Source organism: Nerophis ophidion, linkage group LG10 (assembly GCF_033978795.1).
Source record: "Nerophis ophidion isolate RoL-2023_Sa linkage group LG10, RoL_Noph_v1.0, whole genome shotgun sequence".
Taxonomy (NCBI): domain Eukaryota; kingdom Metazoa; phylum Chordata; class Actinopteri; order Syngnathiformes; family Syngnathidae; genus Nerophis; species Nerophis ophidion.
This window is the reverse complement of record NC_084620.1, coordinates 19403319-19430854: the sequence shown is the minus strand read 5'-3', so window position 1 is coordinate 19430854 and position 27536 is coordinate 19403319. Positions and strand designations below refer to the sequence as shown.

General features: G+C 39.6%; 1 protein-coding gene across 4 annotated transcripts; it reads left to right on the top strand.

Annotated features, from left to right (window-relative positions):
• Positions 1-1283: 1283 nt before the first annotated feature.
• Positions 1284-26960, top strand: nectin4a (nectin cell adhesion molecule 4a). 4 transcript variants are annotated; one of them, XM_061912756.1, is made up of 12 exons: positions 2005-2323; positions 2406-2460; positions 9737-9931; positions 10139-10306; positions 14428-14709; positions 14800-14917; positions 20145-20299; positions 20377-20536; positions 20652-20727; positions 21017-21079; positions 21166-21354; positions 25637-26960. In XM_061912756.1, exons 2-12 carry the CDS (start codon positions 2412-2414, stop codon positions 26009-26011), a joined length of 1830 nt encoding a protein of 609 aa, XP_061768740.1. In that variant the 5' UTR covers positions 2005-2323; positions 2406-2411; the 3' UTR covers positions 26012-26960. The 4 variants fall into 4 exon arrangements, with proteins under 4 accessions (XP_061768738.1, XP_061768737.1, XP_061768740.1 ...); XM_061912754.1 differs by lacking the exons at positions 2005-2323; positions 2406-2460 and adding an exon at positions 1284-1555 and having other exon boundaries at positions 25640-26960; XM_061912753.1 differs by lacking the exons at positions 2005-2323; positions 2406-2460 and adding an exon at positions 1285-1555.
• The last annotated feature ends 576 nt before the right edge of the window (positions 26961-27536 follow it).

Here is a 27536-nt window from a genome sequence, read left to right as displayed (position 1 = left end):
TGCTTTGCTCTGATTAGGGGGTACTTGAATTAAAACATTGTTCACAGGGGGTACATCACTGAAAAAAGGTTGAAAACCACTGTACTAACACATCAATATGTATCCAGACAAGCTCGTTGTGGATCACATATCTTAATCTAAGTTAAATATAACACCACCCAAAATTTCAATACTGTATAATATCTACAGTATCTATCTGCCATCATCTTCATTAACTGAAAACTGAAATCCTACTTGTAGGTACAAAAACCATACTCGCCAAAACCAACAGTTTGTCCGTTACTCTCTGCAATTCCTCTGTCTCCCCTTCCTCCCAAGTCAAGAGTCTGGGTGTCATCCTCGACAGCACACTTTCCTTCCAAGCCCACATAAACAGCATTACCCGGTCTGCTTACTTTCATCTACGGAACATTAATCGTCTTCGTCCATCCCTTACCCCACATACTGCTCCCATATTAGTCCATAGCCTGGTCACCTCTCGCCCGGACTATTGCAACTCTCTCCTGTTTGGTCTCCCTCACAAGTCACTTCAAAAACTTCAGCTTCTTCAGAACTCTGCAGCCCGGATAATCACCAGAACCCCTTCAATCCAGCACATCACCCCTGTTCTGCAGCAACTCCACTGGCTACCCATCAAACATCGTATCCACTTTAAAATAATTCTCCTCACTTTCAAAGCCACCCACCTCTCTCCATCATATCTCTCTGACCTCACGTTCCCTAAGATCCTCTTCATCCATCCATCTCACTGTCCCCCTTATTTAAACTGTCCACCATGGGTGCCCGAGCTTTCAGCCGCTCTGCCTTACATCTTTGGAACTCACAATGTGTGTGTGAATGGGTAAATGTAGAAGTAGTGTCAAAGCGCTTTGAGTACCTTGAAGGTAGAAAAGCGCTATACAAGTACAACCCATTTATTACCACCAGACCTTCGCAACTTGGACTCATTATCCCTCTTCAAGTCAAGACTCAAAACACACCTTTACCGGACTCCTAAATTCTTTGTAATCATCCTATCTTATCTATCTTTGTTGTTATTATTGTTGTTTTTATCCAACTTGATTTTATTGTTTTGATTTTGTACGGTGACCTTGAGTGCCCAGAAAGGCGCCTTATAAATAAAATGTATTATTATTATTAAGCAGTTTTCAGTCTTTCAAAGTGGACGCATAGTACAATTCCCTCCTGCCTATGGCGTGAGCAGAGCAAGTAAAGACGAGAACTTAACTGCCAAGCTGCCTCAGCCAAACCGGAAAGGTGACTTCTGGCTCCGACATATGCAAGGAGGGAAGAAGAGGGAGGGAGAACCAATGCAAACAGGTGTATCCCTGACAGGGTGAGCCCAGCGCTTCTCGCCATGTGTGTCACCAACCGCCACAGAAAAAAAGACTTACATTTCTGACTTTTGGATGAAAAAAAGGGAATTATGAGTGTTTTATGAAGCTAGGCGGATGGTGTGTAGCCCTCAAGTTGTGTACCAAGTGACAAGAGTACGGGAGGATGGCATCCTGGCTGAGAAGACCTACATTCTGTCTCCTGGTCCTGTGGATCTTTGGTAAGAAGACATCTTGCATGTTTTTTAATTTTATTTTATACTTTACAATCTGTGCATGCTTTGTTTTCATCTCGTTGGGCTTACGCACTTGTGTCATCCTCTTTTTCAAGGCTGTTTTTTTCCCCCTAATTGTGTAACTCTGATAAAAGACTAAAGCCTGACTAAACATTCTTATATAATCCACGTTACAGCACCCGGATGTGCATATAAAACAGGAATAGGCATTTTAACATGTGACACAGTGTATTCATAAAAGTATCCAAAGACTTTTGCTGGCAAATTCCGAAGCCAAACGCAGGAAAACAGACTTACAAAGTAGAACAGGGTTGCGAAAGAAGAAACAACAACATGGTTGTGAACACTGTCTGACATTTCAGGAAAAACCGGTTGCTTGGCCTTCGTGAAGTGCAACAAAAGAGTTAATCTCCACTTTACTCGGACAACTGCTATTAGTTTATTAGTTTAGAGCAGTCTCGGTTAGCCTGAAGTGTCCAGCGCTACTTTTGGCTGTTGCCATTCGCTGAAGTGAAAGACTGACCGAAGTGGAGATGTGGTATTGATGAGGCAGGAGTTGAAGATGAAATCCATCAAAGGTCCCGTTTACACTGCACACCAAATCTTGTTTTTTTTTGCCCTTCAGTGACATAGAGCAGATTTTTTTTTGACCGTCTAAACTTTCTAAAGTGCTTCAGATTTGATCTTTTTGCATCAGATTCAGGCCACAAAGGAAGGTAGTCCGTATCTAACTGGAATCTGGTCTTTTTAAAGGTGACTTCAGTCTATACAGCAATGTGACCTATATATGACTTTTTCGTCAGCTTTGGGCAAGCTATGACATTTGTGCACACAGGGAATTATGCAGCCAGCCAGTGGAAGTGGATACATAATCACAACATCCAGTTTCGGTGAGCAAAATGTTTTTTGGACGGCCAAATTTCCGTTGCATCACGAGTCAATAGTGTGCAAAGAATAAGCTATATGTAATGTATGAGTATATATTTTAATTCCAAAGGAATAGCGATTGACGCTGTAGTACAGGGGTGTCAAACTCATTTTAGCTCAGGGGCCGTATGGATGAAAAAAAATGTGCACACGCTGGGCGGACTATTAAAATCATGGCATTAAAACAAGAAAGTAGACAACTTCAGATTGTTTTCTTTGACTTACTTTGGCCAAAAATAAAACACTTTCTGAAAATACTATAATAAAAATACTGAAAAAAAATAACAGCAGCGGTAAAGTTTAGATCCATGAAGGAAAGAAAAAGTGAATACATGTTTATTACTGATTAAACTTACATATGCAATAAACGCTAATAAAAAAGCTTTGCCCTTACCGGAAGTCGCAGACGATGACGTCACATATTCACATTGTTTTTAATGGGAGCCTCCAGCAGCAAGAGCTATTCGGACCGAGAAAACAATAATCTCCCCATTAATTTGAGCGAGGATGAAAGATTTGTGGATGATGATATTTATAACGAAGGACTAGAAAAAAAAAAAAAGAAAAAAGAAATAAAGTAAAAAAAAAAAAAAGGCGATTGCATTGGGACGGATTCAGATGTTTTTAGACACATTTACTAGGATAATTCTGGGAAATCCCTTATCTTTCTATTGTGTTGCTAGTGTTTTAGTGAGATTAAATAGTACCTGATAGTCGGAGGGCTGTGTCCACGGGTGTCTTGACACCAGTCTCTGAGGGAAGTCGACGGCAGCTGATCTCCGGTAAGAGGCGACTTTTTACCACAATTTTCTCACCGGAACCTGCCGGTTGACAAGTGGTCAGGAAGCATGTTCGCTTGACCGCTCTGATCCATAGTAAAGCTTCACCTCCGGGAATTTTAAACAAGGAAACACCGTGTGTTTGTGTGGCTAAAGGCTAAAGCTTCCCAACTCCATCTTTCTACTTTGACTTCTCCAATATTAATTGAACAAATTGCAAAAGATTCAGCAACACAGATGTCCAGAATACTGTGTAATTGCGCGATGAAAAGAGACGGCTTTAGCCGCAAATGGTGCTGCGCTAATATGTCCCCTCCAATCTGTGACGTCACGCGCACGCGTCATCATTCCGTGACGTTTTCAACAAGAAACTCCGCGGGACATTTAAAATTGTAATTTAGTAAACTAAACCGGCCGTATTGGCATGTGTTGCAATGTTAATATTTCATCATTGATATATAAACTATCAGACTGTGTGGTGGGTAATAATGGGTTTCAGTAGGCCTTTAACGTAAGTAAGTTGAACAATTAATTTACAGTATCCGGTCAACTTCCTTCGTTTTCACTTTATAAATCTGGTCAGGCAAGTAACATCGAGGCCACATTGGGGTCTGTACTGGTTTACACTGCAGTCTGATAAAGATCCCATTTTACTTGCAGTAACAGTCAGTGGGGGGGGATGAGATTGAAAAAAAATACGATTTGGGCCACTTTGGCCTTGTAGTTTAAAAGTCGTTCTGCCAAAAGGGGATCAAGTTGAGATGTTCGTGGTGTCGTGCCAAAATTATCGCCGTGTTGTATTCTCACTATGTAAAGTGCTTTGAGTCATTAGACAAAAGCCCTTTATAAATATATTTCACTTCACTTCACGTCTCTTAACTCGGAAATTGAAGTTGTGCTTGGAGGATAGTTGGCGATCGCCACAACATAATACTAATAGAAAACAAGACAAACTGTAGTACATAGCCTACCAAGTCAAATTCTTTGTGTATTAAACATTCTGGTTCTGATATTACATAACTTAATTTTACACTTAATTTTTGCAGGAAAGGTGGTTCAAAAGTACAAAATACTTATTTAAAAGAAAAAAAAAAACCTGCGATGTAGTGAAGCCGCAACATTCAAAGCGTAATGTAGCGTGGACCGACTATATTTCACATCTTCTATGTCAGTGTTTTTCAATCACTGTGCCGAGGAAGATAATGTAATTTCAAATTCAAAATATGTTTTGCAAACCAGTAATTATAGTCTGAAAATGATGTGTTGTTGTTGAGTGTCGGTGCTGTGTTCGCAGAGTAACCGTGTAATACTCTTCCAAATCGGTAGGTGGTAGCCGGTAGCTAATTGCTTGTGGATGTCGGAAACAGCGGGACGCAACGTGCAGGTAAAAAGGTGTCTAATGCTTAAACCAAAAATAAACAAAAGGTAAGGGCTCCTAAGTAAAGGCATTGAAGCTTAGGGAAGGCTATGCAGAACGAAAATAAAATCTGAAGTGGCTACAAAGTAAACAAAAACAGAATGCTGGACGACAGCAAAAACTTACTGTGGCACAAAGACGGCGTCCACAAAGTATATTCGAACATGACATGACAATCGACAATGTGGCCAAAAAAAAGGATAAAAACAACTGAAATATTCTTGATTGCTAAAACAAAGTAGATGTGGGAAATATTGCTCACACATGAAACTTTTAGAGGAAAATACCCAAAAAAGAGAAAAAGCCACCCAAATGGGAGCGCAAGACAAGAACTAAAACACTACACACAGAAAAACAGCAACAAACTCAAAATAAGTCACGGCGTTTTGTGACAGGTTGTGACAGTACACCTACTTTGAGACAAGAGCATAGTGATGCATGCTTGGTTATGATTTAAAGTCATATCCAACAATTGGGACAAGGACTTTCTACTGTCAACTAAGTTTCGTTTTTCTAATGAGTTCTGCTCGTGGTGTGCCTCCGGATTTTTTCAACACAAAAAATGTGCCTTGGCTCAAATAAGGTTGAAAAACACTGCTCTATGTAACTCGCTTCGTCCGGCCCCTGCTTTTGTTTCGCCCGGGGCTCGAACCTGGGTCCTCCTAATGAGAGTCGAGCACGCTCGGCATCGAGCTCAAAATCCTGAGTTGTGCCCACGTCCGTGCAAGTTCTGAAGATGTCGGGGAGTGAGGTCTACGAACGCACAGTGGCACAGCCGTAATGGCTGGCCTCTGTCACATACAGTATACTAGTTTACATCAAAGCAGGGTTGTTTGTAAGATTTCACTCACACACCAGGGTGTCCACCCATCCAGGCTGCCAGACACTCGTCGGGTCTGAACAGCAGACGCATGCATGAATCACATTCTCGTCCGTTCCCACCGTTCGATGTTGTGATTCAGGACCTTTGCGTGTGAGGCGCTTTCACCCTCGGGGCCAGAGGATGAATACTGCTGGATGAGGATGACTGGGAATTTACAGGATTGCTGTTTGTGCACTTTATCGTAACATGAGTGCATTTGTAGAAATATAACGAAGACTGGAATTTGTTGCATTAGTAGATCTCTCACATAGATCTGCATGTTCTACAGTCACAATGTGGCCTCTGTTTCATATATGTTATGTCTGACTTGAACTCCTGCAGGCTGCCACATCTCCTGTCCAGACATGGCGAGCTATGACAGCTCGTCTCGAGTAACGAGTCAAACGACATATCTTCACTTGTACTGATATTTTCCGTGTCTGACGCTTATCTATGAAGGGCCGTTAGGGACATTATTTAGAATTACCTCTTACATACACTACTGAAATGCTCTCACATAAACAACTAAAATGTGTTTCTCGCACGTACACTACTGAAACACTCTCACACACACTACTGAAACACTCTTGTACACACTACTGAAGCACTCTTATACACACTACTGAAATACTCTTATATACACTACTGAAATGCTCTCACATAAACAACTGAAATGTTTTTCTCTCCCACATACTACTGAAACACTCTCATACGCACTACTGAAACACTCTTATACACACTACTGAAATGCTCTCACATAAGTGAAATATCTTTTTCTCACACACACACACACACGCACGCACGCACGCACGCACGCACGCACACACACACACACACACACACACTCCTGAAACACTCTCATTAACAATACATAAACCTGGAATTATTTTTCACCAGTATGTGTAAAAGAAATTAACTTGTATTTGTGAGAACCTTTCACTCGTGTGTATGAGAGTGTTTCAGTAGTGTGTGTGTGTGTGTGTGTGTGTGTGTGTGTGTGAGGAAAAAATATTTCAGTTGTTTGTGAGAGCATTTCAGTAGTGTGTATAAGAGTGTTTCACTAGTGTGTTTGAGAGTGTGTCAGTAGTGTGTGTGAGAGAAAAAGATTTCAGTTGTTTATGTGAGAGCATTTCAGTAATGTGTATAGGAGTTTTTCAGTAGTGTGTATGAGAGCATTTCAGTAGTGTATGTAAGAGGTAATTCTGAATAATGTCCCTAACGGCCCCTCATACTTATCTGTCACCTATCATTGAGCAACTCTTGTCCGGAATCCACGTCATGTGGTCTCGACCACTAAGGATGGTTACAGGAAGTAAAAACTCACGCTGGGCTGTTCATGCTGCATCCTGTTTGCTTGTCGTAGCACTCTCTGACTTAATGGATTGTTTCCGGTTCTATTTTGAATTGTTCTGATGATTTATTCCTGGCAAAGTGGCGACTGTCATTGGTGAAATTACAGGTCTTTAGTAGGATACACATACAAATGTAGTTTTAGGGGGAGCGAGCCCACAGTAGGTTTGGATTTTTGGAATATTTTGAATCATTCCTCTATTTTAAATCATTCTCTAGTCTAATCTTAAGGATATGATATACTTTATTAATCCCACAATTAAGAAATGATGTGGTTGCAATGAAAATACAGATTGGCCACAAAAAACAAGGTTAAAACACATGAAAACAAGAGGGAAACATCAGAGAACATTAAGGACATAAAAGACTGAGTTGATGAAACTAGATACCACTTCAGCAGATCCTTTTCCACATACAGCTACAAAAGAAAAACACAGAAAAAGCAGTAAATTAGCCCAAAAAAACAAACATAACTAAAACACCTTTTTACCACCCACATATTTACACAGCGGTGGCCTGGACGGTGTTCCACGCCATCGTCTGTTGGCGCAGCCAGAGACCGGAACAGACCCAACAAAGCAACCAAATAATAGCCGACTCCGTCCTATGCTTCCCAATAGCTCTCAGCCAATGCCCAGTCCGCGCAAATGAGTGAGAATCTGTCCAGAGAGACCGAGGGTTCCGATACATGCTCCTTCAGCCCGTGCTCTGTGAAGCTCGTCCTTTCGGACTCATTGTAGATTCACGACACACAAAGTGAGTCCATCTTTCTGTGGCCAATCACACAACCGGGTCCATCTTTCCAAACGCCGACCCTATGTCAAACGATATCATTTAGCCGCGCGAATACACACTGTTTTTGCCCTACCCCCACGTGCAGTGGGCCGAATCCATCTTTCCTAAACCTACCACGCTGAGTTCATCTTCCTGTGGCCAATCACATAACTGGATCTGTCTTTCCGAACGCCTATGAAATGTCCAGCTCCAGCTTTTGGCCGCCAATCAGAGCGTAAATACAAACTGCTCGCACTACTTCCTTCCTAAGTAAGAATCAAATTCGCCTTATATGGCAGTCATCTCTTTGTTACTAATGCTCCAGAGTTATTCAATAAATATATGCTTTTGTTATTTTGCCCTCATTTTGAGTGTAGTATTGTGCTAGAATTACCACGTAGCACTATGCCTGTAATTATTTATTTTTTTTAAAAAGTGGTCCAAGCTCCCTAAAAGCCACAAAGGCAATAGATGACAGTGTGTGGCTTTCTTTTGCCCACAGTGAGGTCTGAAACAAGTTGTACAATTTACATCAAAGAGTACATTAAAAGCCTAATACATGTGTCAGGAAGTTGTGGTGACAAACCCCAAGATGCAGAGATGGCAGGCTTGGTGCAGGAAAACATGGTTTTAATGTCCAAAAAAATGCAGGTAAAACACGAACCAGGAGACAGGAAACAGCAAACAGGAATCAGGAACCAGGGAATAGCTCACAGCATACAAGAGAAAAGGAACCAGGGAGAACTGGAGACAGCAAGCAGTCTACAGCAAACAATACTCCAGCACTGACTGGAGGGAGAGGCAGGTATAAAGAGTAGCCTGATTGGCAATTGCCACCAGGTGTGTTAGACTGCCAATCAGGTATAGGTGAGGGAAACAAGAAGTCCCTCAGGGAGACATGCAGGAAAAGGAACCAAATTAAGAGCGCTGACAGGAAATGAAACTAACGCAGAGAAAAACCAAAACATAACCCAACTGTAAGGGAGAATCCCGACAACATGGATTTAATTTTTTCACTGAAAACATTAAATAACAATAAGCTCCAAGAAGAGCTTACTGCAGTATATCACAATCCCATGCATCCCTGACTCTTCCTGGCTACGTTATACACACCCGCTAGCACCAAACCCCCCTCCCCCCGTGCATCGTTTGAGGCGGGCGGGGTTTGGTGCTAGCTGGTGTGTATAACGTAGCCAGGAAGAGTCAGGGATGAATGGGATTGTGGGTATTTGTACTGTTGTGGTTATGTTGTCTTACAGTGCGGATGTTCTCCTGAAATGTGTTTGTCATTATTGTTTGGTGTGGGTCCACAGTGTGGCGCATATTAGTAAGAGTGTTAAAGTTGTGTATATTACAACCCTCAGTGTAACCTGTATGGCTGTTGAACAACTATGCCTTGCAGGTAGGTGCGTGAGTTGACAAGAGCTGCGTGTAGCATGCGACCGGCCGACAAGCAGATAGCATTGTGTAAAAGCGGGCGGGACAACATGTTAAAAAGGAAGTTAATAGTATATCCATCACGGCACGCACTCAGTATTGTAAACCGGGTGAATACCGGAGAATGTTGTCCCTGAGTGATTCCCGGGAGAGGCACCAAACTCCGGAAACCTCTCGAAATAAACGGGGGGTTGTCGATTATGCAGCTGAGCCACATCAGAGTGACCAAAGAGCCGCGGGTTGCCGACCCCTGATATGGGTTGTATTTCATGTTATTTGTTATATGCATAATACAACATGTACCTTTACTATTTTTCTTTTCTCTTTGCAGTACATGATTTGAGGGCTGATACATGTTTTTGAGTTTGTTAATAAAAAATGAAAAAAAGTATGTGAAAATGGAGAGTATGTTATCTATAACTCAGATTCGAACCCTGATCTCTTGATCTTTTTTGCCGGTAGTACACTCTGACGTTTGTGCTTACGCAATGACTTTTATTTTGGCCGCAGAGTATTTAGACCAGCCAATTGTGGCAAACTTAATGTGTGAATTTGGCTCATGCAAAGTTTAATTGGCCTTGTGTGAGAACTGCCTAACACTACTCTTTTGGCTCATTTAGTCGCAGTGGTGCTCTGCGAATTTGTCGAGCATCCCCTCAACGATGCCATACTCTCCCTGGCTGAGGACGAGACTGTCCTGCCCTGCCGCTACGAGCCTGGGGAAAACGTGGTGGTGCAAGTCACATGGTACAAAGAGACCCCAGATAGCGTCAAGGAGCAGATCATCACCGCTCATCACTCAAACGGCCAGACAGGTATAGATAGCTCCACGTGCAAAAATTGAAAGATAAGGGGCTATTTGTAATCTTTTTTCAATCCCTGGTATTGTTATATTTTTTTGTGTTTAATTTTTTTATAACAATATGCCACAGGCCAGTAAAAAAACAAACAATTGGGCTGGAAAATTATGTTAACAAATAATGAGAGTATTTTGTGATTCTCCCTAACCTCGTAACTCGTAGCATTTGGGATGTGGTCTCGGCGCGTGCGGTTCAAAAGCAGTGACCCCACTGTGGACTCGTCTCTGGTGGTCATGAGCACAGAGGTCTCAGACGAGGGGACGTACATCTGCCGTATCAGCACCTTCCCAGCGGGAAACTTTGACAGAGCGATGTCGCTCACGGTGTGGAGTGAGTCTATTTCTTATTTTGTATGTATGTATGCATGTATACATGTATATATGTGTGTATATATATATGTATGTATATATGTGTGTATGTATACGTGTGTGTGTGTGTATATATATATATATATATATATATATATATGTATTGGTTTATATGAATATGTACATAGGTGTACAGCAATGTGTGTATAAATGCGTATATATGTACATATAATGTATATGTGTATATATATGTATGTACATTAACATACATATGTATATATATAGATATGTATATGTCTATAAATATATATATAAATATGTATATATACTGTACATATCTATATATATGTGTATATATTTGTGTGTGTATATATATATGTATATATGTATATAAATATTTATATTTATATATAGGTGTATGTATATGTATGTGCATATATATGTATTTATATGCGTGTATGTATATGTATATATATACATATATGTGTATATATATGTATATATATATATATATATATATATATATATATATATATATATATATATATATATACATATGTATATATACATATGTATATATGTGTGTATATATATATATATATATATATATATATATATATATATACATATAAATATACAGTGAGAGTAAAAAGTATTTGATCCCTTGCTGAATTTTTTGGTTTGCCCACTAATAAAGACATGATCATTCTATACTTTTAATGGTAGATGTATTCTAACATGGAGAGACAGAATATCAAAATGAAAATCCAGAAAATAACTTTCAAGAATTTATTTTAATTCATTTGTATTTTATTGAGGGAAATAAGTATTTGATCCCTCTAGACAAAAGCAGTTAATACTTGTTGGCAAAGCCTTTGCTTGCAAGCACAGCGGTCACACGTTTTGTGGTAGTTAACCACAAGGTTAGCACACATATCAGGGGAAATTTTGGCCCACTCTTCTTTGCAGATCCTCTCGAGATCATTCAGGTTGGCGGGCTGTCGCTTGGCAACTCGGACCTTCAGCTCCCTCCATAGATTTTCAATAGGATTGAGGTCCGGAGACTGGCTGGGCCACTCCATGACCTTAATATGGTTCTTCTTGAGCCACTCCTTTGTTGCCTTTGCTGTATGCTTTGGATGGTTGTCATGCTGGAAGACCCAACCACAGCCCATTTTCAGCTTCCTGGCAGAGGGGAGGAGGTTGTTCCTCAAGACTGCACGGTACATGGCTCCATCCATCTTCCCACTGATGTGGTGTAGTAGCCCTGTGTCCTTGGCAGAGAAAGGCCCCCAAAACATAATGCTTCCACTTCCATGCTTGATGGTGGGCACAGTGTTCTTTGGGTCACAGGCAGCATTTTTCTTTCTCCACACACGACGTGTAGAGTTTAGGCCAAATAGTTAAATTTTGGTCTCGTCTGACCATAGAACCTTCTCCCAATCACTTTGTGCATCTTTGAGGTGATCATTGGCATACTTTAGGCGGGTCTCCACATGTGCCTTCTTAAGCAGGGGTACCTTTTGGGCACTGCAGGATTTTAACCCATTCCGTCGCAAAGTGTTGCCAACTGTTTTCCTGGTGACTGTGTTCCCAGCTGCCTTAAGGTCATTCACTAACTCCTGCTGAGTGGTTGCAGGACGATTTCTCACAGTTCTCATGATCATTGCAACCCCACGAGGTGAAATCTTCTGTGGAGCACCAGATCGAGGTCCGTTGATGGTCATGGTATACTTTTTAAATTTTCTAACAGTTGCACCAATGGTTATTACTTTGATTCCCAGCATTTTGCTAATGTTTTTGTAGCCCATTCCAGATTTGTGCAGGTCAACAATCCTGTCTCTGAGGTCCTGAGAGAGTTATTTTGTCTTACCCATGTTGGAGAGCTTGGAATCTGTCTGAGTCTCTGATCAGGTGTCTTTTATATAGGTGATTAGTTAGAACAGGTGTCTTCAATTCCCAAGTTGAATGGGAGTGTCTAACTGCTCTGTGAAAGCCAGAAATCCTAATGCACACTAGGGGATAAAATACTTTTTTCCCTCAATGAAATACAAATAAATTAAAATATATTCCTTAAAGTTATTTTCTGGATTTTGTTTTTTATATTCTATCTCACCATGTTTAAATACATCCACCATTAAAAATATAGAATGATCATGTCTTTATTAGTGGGCAAACCAACAAATTCAGCAAGGGATCAAATACTTTTTACTCTCATATATGTAGGGTATGCATATGTAAATATGTATAAATACAGTATATTTATATGTTTATATATATATATATATATATATATATATATATATATATATATATATATATATATATATATATATATATATATATATATATATATATATATATATACAAACCCCGTTTCCCAATGAGTTGGGAAATTGTGTTAGATGTGAATATAAACGGAATACAATGATTTGCAAATCCTTTTCAACCCATATTCAGTTGAATGCACTACAAAGACAAGATATTTGATGTTCAAACTCATAAACTTTATTTTTTTTAATAATTAACCTTGGAATTTCATGGCTGCAACACGTGCCAAAGTAGTTGGTAAAGTGCATATTCACCACTGTGTTATATCAACTTTTATTTTAACAACACTCAATAAACGTTTGGGAACTGAAGAAACTAATTGTTGAAGCTTTGAAAGTGGAATTCTTTCCCATTCTTTTTTTATATAGAGCTTTAGTCGTTCAACAGTCTGGGGTCTCCGCTGTCGTATTTTACGCTTCATAATGCGCCACACATTTGAGACAGGTCTGGACTGCAGGCGGGCCAGGAAGGTACCTGCACTCTTTTTTTTACGAAACCACTCTGTTGTAACACAACAGAGGCGTTCATGATAATGTTGCTTGGATGACAACATACAGTATGTTGCTCCAAAACATGTATGGACCATTCAGCATTAATGGTGCCTTCACAGATGTGTAAGTTACCCATGCCTTGGGTAATAATGTACCGCCATACCATCACAGATGCTGTTGTTTGAACTTTCGCCTATAAGAATCTGGATGGTTATTTTCCTCTTTGTTCCGGAGGACACCACGTCCACAGTTTCCAAATATAATTTGAAATGTGGACTCGTCAGACCACAGAACACCTTTCCACTTTGCATCAGTCCATCTTAGATGAGCTCGGGCCCAGCAAAGTCAGCGGTGTTCCTTGGTGTTGTTGATAAATGGGTTTTGCTTTGCATAGCAGAGTTTAAACTTGCCCCTACAGATGTAGCAACCAACTGTAGTTTTATGAAGTGTTCCTGAGCCCATGTGGTGATATCCTTTACACACCGATGTCTGTTTTTGATGCAGTACTGCCTGAGGGATCAACGGTCCGTGATACCATCGCTTACGTGCAGTGATTTCTCCAGATTCTCTGAACCTTTTGATGATTTTACGGACCGTAGATGGTAAAATCCCTAAATTCCTTGCAATAGCTCGTTGAGAAATGTTGTTCTAAAACTGTTCGACAATTTGCTTACAAATTGGTGACCCTCGCCCCATCCTTGTTTGTGAATTACTTAGCATTTCGTGGAAGCTGCTTTTATACCCATTCATGGCACCCACCTGTTCCCAATTAGCCTGCACACCGGTGGGATGTTCCAAAAAAGTGTTTGATGGGAATTCCTCAACTTTATCAGTATTTATTACCACCTTTCCCAACTTCTTTGTCACATGTTGCTGGCATCAAATTCTAAAGTTAATGATTATTTGCAAAAAAAAAAAATGTTTATCAGTTCGAACATTAAATATGTTGTCTTTGTAGCATATTCAACTGAATATGGGTTGAAAATTATTTGCAAATCATTGCATTCCGTTTATATTTACATCTAACACAATTTCACAACTCATATGGAAACTGGGTTTGTATTATATATGTATTTATATGTATATATGTATACACACACACACACATATATACATACATCTATATATATATACATATATATATAGATGTATGTATATATATATACATATATATAGATACACATATATATATAGATGTATGTATATATGTGTGTGTGTGTATATATATATATATATATATATATATATATATATATATATATATATATATATATATATATATATATATATATATATATATATATTCCTCTCTTTCCTCCAGCTGTCCCCATCTCCTCCCTGGACCCCATCATTCTGGTTGAGGGGCAGCCTTTTGGCCAGGCGGCCTCCTGCCGCGCAGTAGCCCGCCCTCCGCCCCTGTTGTCCTGGGACACTGAGCTGAGTGGCCAATCGGTGAACCGTTCATCGGAGAACGGTGCTGTCTCCACCCATTACTCCCTGCACCCTCTGAGGAGCATGAACGGGAAAAAGTTGGACTGTCTGGTGTGGCATCCAACTCAGGCAGGAGGCCTTCGGAGGCTCCAGAACAAGCTGGTGGTTCATTGTGAGTGTGAATTTTTGAATGAGTGAAACATAATCCTTGAATTGCATTCACTCGTGTTGTGCTAAAGTAGCCCATATTTATCCGTTTCAGATCCTCCTGATCCTGAGGTGTCGGGTTATAATGGAGACTGGTATGTGGACTTGGAGCAGGCAACCCTGAGGTGTTTGAGTGGAGGAAATCCCAAACCGCAAATCTTCACCTGGGCCAGGTACTGTTGACTCCACCTCCTAATCTCACTGTCTGCTTACTCAATGTCTGGTCACAGTTACCTTTCCAGTAAACTCTGACGTGATTACACCATTTTCCCTATGTACAACTTAATAGACAAAAGATCGAATCTGAGAACCCAACCCAACATGAGGTATTAAAAATATTGCAAAAAATTGTCTGAGTCATCACATTCAGCGTCCTTATTTCTTATTTGTGTAATCTTCTACACCTAAAGGGTTACACACAAAAGAGTAAACATCCGTCAAAATGTGCACCTCCACTACGCTAAATGTGCAATTATTTTTCTGACAAATACACCAAATGGTGGCGCTGTTATCAAACCCCATAATATGGATTGGCGGGAATTTTCTCACACAGTTCTCCAACTGTAACTTTAGAATGTTAAGCCCAATCAACGCCAATTTCGGTACAAACTTTTAAGGGACTAACAAGACTACACGTGTCAAATTTAAGCAAGATTGATTAAAAAACATGGCTGGCATCAAGTAAAACACATGTTAGATAAGAAAATGCAGCAACTTTTCATTAGCCATTGATTTATGCAAACTTTTTTTTTTACCAAGGGCCATATACAGAATTTTTTTTAAGAAAAATGCACTTTTTTGGAATCTTGCCTGTCATTCACTATCCCTATGCAAGACAAGACCACGTTTTTCTTTCTTTTTTAAAAACATTCTAATTTGTAATGTACGACAAACATTGTAATCCGAATGATGATCAGATTGAACAAATGAACATGTCCATGTACACGTGGCTATTGTTATTATAAGCATTGACGCCTACTAACTACTTTTTGCGGAGCCGTAATCACAGAGAAATACCCGTCTTTTCCAACTATTGACACTCATTGCCTCTGAGTTGGTAAAAGTGAATTCCATAATATAAATCATCATCTCTCAGCTATATTGTAGAAAGTTTTTTCAAATTGGTCAACTTAGACCCGAAGAACGGGAGAAAGACACGAAAAGACGCTGGTTTGCGCCTATCTTTTTTATACCTTCATTGTTAGCTGACTCTTGGTAGTGTTTATTTAGGGGTTAGAATACATTAAAAAAAGGAAAACGTGTGTGCTTGTCTAACATAAGGATTGTGGACAATAGACAAAAATTCAAAAAAATTGTAGTTCAACTTTAAGGGATGCACTCCATTTTAATATTTCTGTATATTTGAATGTTGTAAAAAAGGCTTTCAAGAGTGACATCCATCCATCCATTTTTTACTGCTTATCCCTTTTGGGGTTGCAGGGGGAGCTGGAGACTATCTCAGCTGCATATATCTATATATTTGTAAAATGTTTCAGCTTTGTTTTTTTAACATTGTGCTTTTTTTGCTCGATTCCCCCACATTATAGCGTTTAATTTAAATAAAAATAATTAACTGGTGTGGACACCTGGTGTCATGATTACACATATTGATGTGTTAGTTGTCTTCCAATGGGTTTTGACCACCACACATACTGTAGGTGGTGCTGCAAATGTCATTCACAGTCATATAGCTGTATATCGCCACTACTGCAAACTACTTATTGATGGGAAAATATCTAAAAATAATAGAATTAATGGCCATTTTATATCATAATTTAGGTCACTACTCTTGTGTTGAAGTCATTGCATCCAACAGAGATGTACCTAATGCTGGCCCGGTTAGAGTATATTTTAATGCTCGCCATCGCCAAAGTCGTGGAAATCATGCCCTTCAGTTGACCTTCGGAAAGCAGAGGTGAGACTCTCTCAAAACATTCTACTGACTCAGTGGAAAATGACAGATTTGGCTTTGTTTTGCTTGTATCTACGACATACAAGGAGAGGGAGTCATCTTTGGCTTGCTCAATTTAGGGGTTTTAAAACGTCATCAAGGTGTGTCCGACGATGGTGTTTGGTTCCACAAAAATCAATGTGTGCCCCTTATTGTGAGGCGAGGTGAAAAAAGGCTCGCTGGCTCCTGGTGATCTACTAGGAACGCTGTTCTCAGCAACAACACGCCTTGAGTCAAAGCATGCAAACAAGACCGTCAACCTCACGCACACGTGGCGAGTAAAACCAGTTGGCTTTGTCAATAACAGACGTTGGGTGAAGCAATCCCTGCTTATGTGCTTCCGTGAATGTCGGGAAGGCCGGCAGGAGATGGGGGGGAATGGAAAACTGCCGAAATGATACAGGAAACAGTAGAAGGAAGTGCAAGTGCTTGCTTTTTTTGTGAATAGGTCATTGGTGACATTTAGAAGGAAACTGTTTTTAAACATCTTCCCCACTAGGGAGAATTGGGCTGCCACCAAAATAGACCATGACAGGTGATGCATTGTTAAAGTTAAAAAGTTAAAGTACCAATGATTGTCACACGCACACAAGGTGTGGCGAAATTATTCTCTGCATTTGACCCATCACCCTCAGTCACCCCCTGGGAGGTGAGAGGAGCAGTGGGCAGCAGCGGTGCTGCGCCCAGGAATCATTTATGGTGATTTAACCCCCAATTCCAACCCTTAATGCTGAGTGCCAAGCAGGGAGGTAATGGGTCCCATTTTTATAGTCTTTGGTATGACTCGGCCCGGGTTTGAACTCACAACCTACCGATCTCAGGGCGGACACTCTACCCACTAGGCCACTGAGTAAGTGAGTAGGTAGAATATTGTGGTCGTCTTATAATGTGCATTGCTATGTTTTTTGTGCCAAAACATATTCAAGTTGTATTTTGTGGCATGCAGTAAATACAGAACATTGCAGTGTTTTTTGTGCACAGCTTTGTTTCAGCTGTGCTTGTGTTGGGTGTGTTGGTTGGCCTGATTGGTGATCTGGGACAGAGTGTGGGTGGGGTTGGATGGCTTTTGTTTATTTCTAATGTTGTTTTTTAACGAAGCACTTTGCGATACATTTAATGAACATTTAATTTTTTGGCGCATTTCTGTCACTGGAGTATCTATTTATTCATTCATTTATCCTTAAAGGGGAACTGTACTTTTTTGAAATGTTTCCTATTCATTATAAAAGACATGACGACGTATATTATTTTTTTTTGCATTCTAAATATTAAATCAAAAGTTCACTTACAATGAAGCCTATAGAAGCCGCTGTATTCTGCCTATAAAGCCCTTAGAAAACATCCAAACACCTCCAATTAAGGTTTTATATACATAATGTAAGTATATATGTAATGCAGTAACAGGCACATTTATAAAAAATATTTAATATCTTTGTATTTTGATCATTTGAGGTATATGCATTAACATTATTTTAAAAAATCCATCGCGTTTTGTGTTTTTTTTTCTTCTTCATCACTTATTGTGTAAAGTCTGCTGTCATTAGGATGCCGACTGCTTGGATGTTCATATATTCTTATTTAGGTGAAGAAGGACTCATAATCTTCACAAAGAAACAGTGTGGGAGAGCGGGGGAAACACTTTTCATGTCGTCTTCCCCAGTTTTGGATCCTAAATGGCTGTCAAAGTGATACCAACTTGTCGGAATATCAATCAATGTTCAGACTTCTTCAGTCCAGGTGAGATGCATGATTTATGATTTAGAATAACCTTATAGGGAGCAAGGAAGCGAGAAAGCAGCAGACCATTCGATGATTTAAACATAGGCACACACAGAAGTGATCACGGTGTCACTATAAATAGTTTGGTTGTGTTAGCGCTTATAGTAACAATATCAGTAATACTTGGTTAATATTGAAGTCACGAGTCAAGTCATGTATATGTAGTATTGTTGGCGGTTTTTAAATGGTTATTTATTGGGTTTTATGGGCGAAATAGAGGAGTTCCCATTGGCTCTACTGTAAGCGGACTTGTATTTACAAGTTAGACAGCATTACAAAAAAAAAATTCTATCTATCGTCTTTTCTTTCATAATGATTTTGAATGATAGGCAAAATTCCCCAAAAAAGTGCAGCTCCCCTTTAATACCATTACTTATTTAAACATATTATATTTTATATTTATTACCAGTTCTATCTATTTTTATTTTCCTTATGTGATTTTTTAAAGGCTGAGTTTTTAGTCAATTTCTGCTGTATTTTTTCCATAATTTTTGGTGTGTTACTCCATTATAGATAATAAGAGGGTTTTTACATGTTAAGTTTTAAAATATCAATGTCCAATGCTTTCACAGGCTTATGATACACTGGTAGTTATTCGGCAATACCCCGAAAACAAACAGTACATATAACCGCTTCATTTTTTTCCCTTAATGTGATGCAAAACAGCAGCCGCAGAACAGTACCAGTCTTGATGAATCCCATTACAAGCGCTTAATGATTACATTTGCATCTCCTCCCTCCAGTAATGTGGGTCAGCATGAACAACATAGATATTTTGGATTAATATTTTGTTTGCCCCCCCCCAACTTCGAGCCGAAACAAAAATACCAAACATATTTTTTATTTTAAAACTTTTGAAAGCCTTTGGATCAAATTATATCACAGTTAGTATAAATAATAATATTTTACACATTTGCATAGCAACTTATTTTTCTAATTTAAACCTGTGACATTATCTGATCAAAAGGCCTTCAAAATAATCAAAAACAAAGGCTTGATATTTTGTTCAGGACTAATGTTTATTAAGAAATTTGAGCAAAACAAATTTAAAAAATGTAAATAATAATAAATCCTACTGCCCTTCAAAATGTTTTCACTGTATGTCCTATTTGGCTCTGAGGATAATTTAATTTGTATGTTCCCTGAAGGTTAATATCTACTGTATCTTTATTTTACTAATAAAATAATTTATTTACTTTATTTTCAACATTTCACACGTTATACATTGTCATTTATTTATATTTTTCTTATTGTTTTTGCTCATTTTTATAAAAGTATTAGTAGTTTTTTTGTCACCTTTTTCACTTCCTTTTATTTCTTTCATCACTGCATTAGACCATATATGGTCTAATGGTGACACTTAAAACACAGGAAGTGAAAAAAACCTATATATATATATATATATATATATATATATATATATATATATATATATAAAGATATACACAAAGAAAATATTGCAACTATTGTAGAATACAACAGTAATGGACATTGAGAAGATGTATGATTCTATAAGCTCTATTTTTTCTTGCTTCTCTTCTGACATGTTGAGTTACTTTCTTGATGTAACTTGTTATTCATGTCTGGAACTATCAATACCATAGAAAGAGATCAGTTCTGTTCCACTTTTGTGTTTTAAAAATAAAAGTGTGGGTTTGTTGTGTTTGCAGACTGGGTGACAAGTTGCCCGAGGGAGTGATCTCTCATCCCAATGGAACCCTTGAATTCGGGCGCCCCCTCATCAAGTCAGACGCTGGCACCTACCAGTGCCTGGCGAAGAACGCAGTGGGAGTGGTCACGGCGGAGGTGGAAATTTCCGTAGCAGGTGGATCAACAGGTCACCCTTTGACCCGTCATGCAAACACCGCCGCTAAACTCTCTGCTTTCCATCCGCTGCGGCAGAGTCTCCCGCGAGTCAGACGGCGATGGAGAACAAGATCATGATTATCGTGGGTGCCATCGCCGGGGCGCTGCTCATCCTGATGCTGGTCATTGTCATCTGTGTCACCTGCCACCACAAAAAGAAGAACAAGATGTTGAAGAGGCAGCTGACTGAGAAGAAGTATGACATGATGCACTGGTCACACCATTAGGTCCACTTGCTACTAGGTGTACCTAATAGTGAGTGTATGGAAGAACACAACACATCCTTATTGCTTGGTTTTATTATTGTTCAGGGAGGAAATAAGCACTATGTCCCGCCAAGCATCTTTCAGGAGGATGAACTCAGTCAGCACAGATGCAAGAGGAGCGGTACGTGTTCCTTTCTCAATTATTGTTGTTCTCATCTTAATTCTTAACCCAGTTCTGCCTTTGCGGTGCTGATCCACAAGCCAGCAGGGTCTCATACATCAGATCAAGGCTTCATTCATTGTTTTTTCTCTCTTTAACGATAAAGAGATAATGTGGCGCTATATAACCATTCTGGGATGACATATGAGATATTGCTGTCGTTTCAACCTACTTTGTCTCTCAGAGGAAAAGGGAAAGTGTGACTGGAGCAAGTTTGCGACTTAAGTATGTCTGTTTCCTGTCGTTGCAGACGGAGGAGAGCATCCCGCTGAGGGTGGAGGGAACCGTGAGGACCAGCATGTCCTCTCTCGGGGTCAGTCCATTGGAGCAAACTTTAACTCCATAGTTTCACGGTTGAGGAGAACCTCAGTTCATCACTGTCTTTTCCCGTGCTGGTAGGAGCTGGCTCAGAGTCGCGACAGCCGCTCCACTCTCTCGTGTGGAAGGGTCGGAGGGGGACCCTACGACTACCTGGGTCGACCCGTCCTGCACAACAACTCACAAAGGGGCAGAGAAAGGCCGCTGGACCGGGATGAGGAGAGCCGAATGAGGGTGGAAACATATGTGAGGGACAGCAACATATCTCTGGTATGGGATCACTAACAATGCGTTTAGAACAGATGCTCACTCTCTTGACGCCTTGAGTTGAGCTGGACAATACGCTCACAGCTTAGGTTTTTACCTCTTTGGCTAACACTCTCGACTCTCATTCAGGGCACCTCTGAGGTTTCATCCCCAGACAGGATGCAGGTGATTGACTCAGGGGGTAATCATTTCAGTACAAGTGATACTCTCGACTAAAGTTCAGTAATCTGGTTCAGACCAAAAATAAAAAATAAAAATATTTTGGGCCTGATCTGCTAAGATCCACAATACACATACTAAATAGCGTGTGCCAACTGTAAAATTAGTGGACGTTTTGCAGTTGATATGCTAAGACTGTGTGTACAATTGGTGACCAGTGCAAAAGTGATGCAGACTGCCCTATTTAAATGGTGATTTTGCATTTATAACGGCTGTCACCATAGAAACACTCATTTCCTTCCACATTTAGTCAGTGTGTGAATGTGTGTGTGAATTGGCGAATGTGGAAGTACTTTTTAAGCGCTTTGGGCTCCTTAAAAAGGGGTAGAAAAGCGCTGTACAAGTACAACCCATTTACCATTTATGGCATCATATGGTCCATCCTGTGGCGTTTTATAATGCAGCACACAAATATAAAATGTACCACCTTTTCTGGGCTATGTATGGAGAATTCTCACTTCGTCTGGCTTTGCAGTGATCGCCCCCTTTCTCGCAGCCATTTGTGTGTTACTTTGCAAGTACATTCATAATGTGCTAAATATAAACGCCAAACAGCAGCTACAGAACAGTTTCAGTCTTGATGATTCACATTGCAAATGCTAAATGATTATCTTTGCATCTCCTCTTACCAGTATTGTGGGTGTTCTGATCATCTGTATCTGCATATACATGAAGACAGACACACTAGATGGATTGTGTTCACTAGTTTACTAATTTAACAGATGCAATCCTGTGCGCACAAGCTTAGTAGATCAGCTTTGCGTGTGCTATAAAGTTTGCCCATGTTTTCGTACTTGCAAACCTTTGGTTGATCAGGCCCTTGGTGCGCACTTTGGTGAGCTTCGTTTTGGTGTAAATGCTCTTAGTTTTGTCATGACACCAGTAAAGAACATACAGATGTGGACAACATTTGGCACCCTTCTCTAAAAGAAAGAGAAACCCACAATGGTCACTGAAGTAACATAAAACAGTGGATTTTGCAAGAACTACTCATGTTCTATTAGACAAATCCAGCAGGCCAGCTCAACTCTGTTTAAATGAAGCATACAGAGAAAAAAACATAGTAGGTACATAGTAGAACATCAACGAATGGGCTTAATTGGTTCTGTGACAGAGCTCTTAACTCAAAACATGTATATCTGAAATCAACGATGCCCATTGAAATGAATTAAATAATTTAAAACAGCACAATTTTACTGTAACGTGCCTTTTATAAAGAAAAAAAACGTTTTGATAAGAAATATTGTATTAAAATCAATACAACAGAATGTACTAATACTTACAACTACAGTCGTTTTGATGGAGTAAGCAATACAATGAACAGCATCTGGATAGATAGATAGTACTTTATTGATTCCTTCAGGAGAGTTCCCTCAGAAAAATTTAAATTCCAGCAGCAGTCTATACAGAATTGAGATTGAATTTAAAAAGTAAAAAGTAAATAATGGTGGAATAAGTTGAAACAAAATTGAAAAATATTACAATTACAATAAAATTAAAAAGCAACAATGAGAATAAAAATATAACAGTAAAATAAGAATATAACCTGTCATCTTTGTAGCCCTCTCCCCCCTAGAGAGCAGTTGTACAATCTAATGGCGTGTGGGACAAAGGAGTTTTTCAGTCTATTGGTCCTGCACTTGGGATGAAGCAGTCTAGCACTGAACAGACTCCTCTGGCTACTGATAACACTTTACCGATGCCAATTACCTTGGAGAGTAATCTTCTACGGCAGTAGCGTGTTCCGACTATTTTTTTAGGGTTCGTACACAGATGGCGCTTAGTTCTGCAGGAGTGGCACCCATATAACATTCAAGTCTACACCAGGAGCAGCTGTAGCTACCATGGTAGTTTACCACGGTTACCACCACCAATTATAGAGTGAATTTTCTTGTAAGACAATTGCTGACATTACACAATATTGAAAAGCTGTGAGCTTTAACACTACGCCAGACAACTTGCAAAATACAAATACAGTATGTCAAATTGTATTTTTAATAAATTATAATTGTAACATTAATAAACGTTTATTTAAATTCCAACGGATTAGTTCCTTATTCAAATCCACTCTTTACATTGCTGGCAACAAAAGGTAAAGGCTAAACATCAGAATGTTCTGAAGTGAACTTCTATGAAACCTGATTTAAATCATAATGAACATACAGTATGTGGGAAGGATTGAATTAACTAGTTTGGCAAAGGCTTCTATCAAACCTGAGAACGCTGGACAGGTTTACTCATTTAGAGCAGGCCAAAATACGCTTCATTGACAGTTAAAGGAAGTGCTTGATTGCAATAGTTGTTTCAAAAGGTTGTGCAGCACAATTTTGGGTTATCATCATTTGTATCTAGGCCAGATTTTATTTTTTATATATCCTCTGCGACTACAATTCAAGAGCAATGTTAGATTGTGGGCTCTGAACCGAGGATGTCGTTGTGGCTTGTGCAGCCCTTTGAGACACTTGTGATTTAGGACTACAAAAATAAACATTGATTCATTTGTATTCATTAATTTTAAGGAAATTTATATACTTTCCAATTATTTCAGTGAGACTTGTGTTTTTTCCCCTCTTTGGCATAAGTGTACTTTGACTTAGTGTACATACATTAAGTAAGGATTTGATTGAGCAGATTTTTTCACACACTGATGTCACAAAAAGCTTCTAAACCTGGGGTTCTAAATCGTTTGACCTTAAGGCCTAACTTTTTCCCTACATAGAGGCCTGGGTCCCACTCAAATATTAACACTGAATTAGTAATCTTACTTTTGATCGTAATCAAAAATGATATCTAACTTATTCACAGTTTAACAGGATAATCCTTGTCAAATGATATGAAACCGTGTATTAATCACAAACACTATTATCAAGATTTAGGTCAGGCTACTTACCAGATAAATAGTAATCAAATATACTGAAAAAGGAGGAAAAAAAACTGATAAAAAATAAGTTGACATACTATTATCATGCGCTAAAGTAAATCCATTCTAAATGTATCAATAATGAATAATGATGATAATATTGTTTCTGAAATAAGCTGTCAATAAAATGTACCTGTATGTGAAATTAAAATGCAGCTTCACCACTTTAGTCATATTTTTGCCCTTATGACTTTAGCCTCAAACTTCTCTTTGTTTAAGACAGCGGTTCTTAACCTGGGTTCAATCAAACCCTAGGGGTTCGGTGAGTCGGCCTCAGGGGTTTGCGGAGGTCAAAACACACCCGACTAATCGTGTAAATAAAAACTTCTCCCTATTGGCTTATTAAGGATACCCCCAAACAATGTTCCCTCTAATTTTCCATCTTATTTTCAGGTGTGTAATTTGTTGTAAGTTCATGCACTGTGTTGGTTTTGTTCTTTGAACAACGAGATGTTCACGCACGCTTCCTTTTGTTCCCCAGTAAAAGAAACATATACCTTTACCTTGAATTTGGAAAAAAAAAAAAAAATGTTTTATTTATCACGAAAGAAGGGTTCAGTGAATGCGCATATGAAACTGGTGGGGTTTGGTACCTGCAACAAGGTTAAGAACCACTAGTGTAAGATTTTTATGACTGCTCCAAGTGGTGGAAAAGTGCATTACAACTGAGTACCCCTGCGGCCCATACGGACCACAGCTGAGAAACAGATATTTTTGGCGGCCCTCCAGGGTGCGCTCGAGGACCAACAATGGGCAACAATGGCTCTATGGTTAAGAGAGAATGCCTTAAACCATACTTTTTAATGAGGCAGCACAGCAGAGAGAGGGCCCTTACAACACAATTTCTCTTCCATATTTGTAATTTATTCATGCATTTTGTTGTCAATTTAGCAATGGTGTGTGGCTTTGGTCAAGCGCAAGTGAACTGAACTGCGAGTGGGATGATACTCATCTCTGTTTATGCTTGTTCGGTGGACACCAAAGTTTGGATGATCGTGTTAACCTTGATCCAACGAATTGTACTAACACAGCAAAGCGCCAGAGTTCCATTGAACTGAGCCAAACATGACAAGTGTGAACAAACCTTTAAATATGTCTGAATCATTGTGGATATTGCATAAGATGTTTTTTTTTTTACCTTTGCAGCAGGAATACCACCTGCATCCTCCTCTTGTCCCACCATTGCTGCCTGTCGTCCAATCGTCGACGGAGGTCGTTGGGGAGCTAAATGGCTCGGCCGAAGGGTGCTCGAGGCCCACCAGCGCCACCCGTTCCCAGCAGCACTCCTCCCTGAGCTGCAGCTATCCGCCCGTGATGGCCGATGAGGACAAGGTAGATGAAGGCCTCGGGGGTCCAGGCAGGCGAGAGCACCCTGGCGACAGAGAGAGCGTGACCAGCAGCTCGCAGGTATCTGAGACGGGCTACCAGCTCATAAACGGCACCATAAGGTTCAAAGCAACTCCCAGCCCCACCATGCTTAGCCCGCATGCCTCCTTGGTGCACAAGGCCCAGATTGTGTAGCAAGAAAGGGGTCACAACATACAGTTTACACAAAAAACACTATTTAAAGGGAAATCTACAAAGGGCTGGACTTGCATGTCAATTGGCGCACAGTTTGGGACAGATCCAAGACCTGTGGTTGTGTTATTTCCTCTTATTGTCCTCCTTAGACACTAAAATTTCCCTCCATGCAGTACTGTGAACATCTTGTGTCAAACTTTTACAGATTTTGTACATTACCTGTATATTTCAGTAACTTTTTTATGTATGTAAAGTATTTTGGGGGTTAAAGAGCCTGTTTGCAACCTGGGTCCACCGAATAAAAGCCGAGTGTGCTGGACACTGGGTTTGAAGCCCACGTTGTCAATTTGATGTCCAGCACAATCTCTTAAGGAGTTAGGCAGTGATGTTTACCAAAAATCACCTTGACTGTCATTCATTACATGTGCATACCCTCCCTTTTCGTGCACGGGAGACAGCGGTGAGTGGCAAGCCTTAATGTGAGATAAATTATTTCGGCCGATGAGCAATTTTTTATTCAATATAACTAGTCATTGTGAAAAATAAAGTCATTTAAAAAATATATGTCTTGTTAAACCACTAATACAAATATAAGGTAACATCAACCGTGAGCAAGTTGCAAACAGCCCCTTCGAAGTAAAAAAGACAAAAATTGCAGAAATTTAGTATTATTTTGTTTCATGCACAAATTACACATATGTTTGAGAGATATTAGAATACAATTTGACCGAAGACTAAAAATGACTTTTTGGTTTACAATCGTCTCCATGTTGAAGGTTGGATTATTTGCCTACAGCGCCTCCCAGTGTGCAGTACTGTGCAGGAATTGGGACACTCCAATAATGTTGAAAGGCAAGACAATTATTGGACGAGTCCCCTAATTTCTATTACCCGTGGATGTGCTTTGGGTATATTCTATGTAAAATAAAAACTACTTTTTACAACTATGCCTTTTTGCACAGTGTAAAATGTATATTTTTTATGTTAAAAGATGAATACGAAATGGAAAGAAACAGTGCTAAACTTTAGGGGTGTAACCATAGATATCTTGTATAGATATGCCGCATCGACCCCGACTGCCTATTGGCGCTGACGAGCCGTAGGGCCGCCATCTTAAACCGGTCAACATCTCCATCTAGTGACAGGACAAATGAAGTATCAGCACATTTAATCCATCATAATCTTTTCAGTACTTATTTGATTTCCACGCGTTTTTTTTTTAATGCAAACTTTGTACATGTAGCTATCATACAGTGCAATGAATTGTCGTATATTATTATTTACAGTGGGATTAACAATGATACAATATTTAGACTAGATTGTAGGTATTTTACAAACACTTTAAACACATCAATCAATCAAAATTGATTTATATGGCCCTAAATCACAAGTGTCTCAAAGGCTGCACAAGCCACAACGACATCCTCGGCTTGGATCCCACATCACGGCAAGGAAAAACTCAACCCAATGGTCTACAATGAGAAACCTTGGAGGGGACCGCAGATGACTGTTCCACCACGGACAG

What these genes read in the sequence shown, in the direction of transcription:
- nectin4a (XM_061912753.1), top strand. Translation starts at nt 1,501, where the DNA reads ATGGCATCCTGGCTGAGAAGACCTACATTCTGTCTCCTGGTCCTGTGG. An exon ending in CCTGGTCCTGTGGATCTTTG is followed by an intron (nt 1,556 to 9,736) that starts GTAAGAAGACAT and finishes TGGCTCATTTAG; the next exon opens with TCGCAGTGGTGCTCTGCGAA. An exon ending in AGGCAGCTGACTGAGAAGAA is followed by an intron (nt 20,537 to 20,651) that starts GTATGACATGAT and finishes ATTATTGTTCAG; the next exon opens with GGAGGAAATAAGCACTATGT.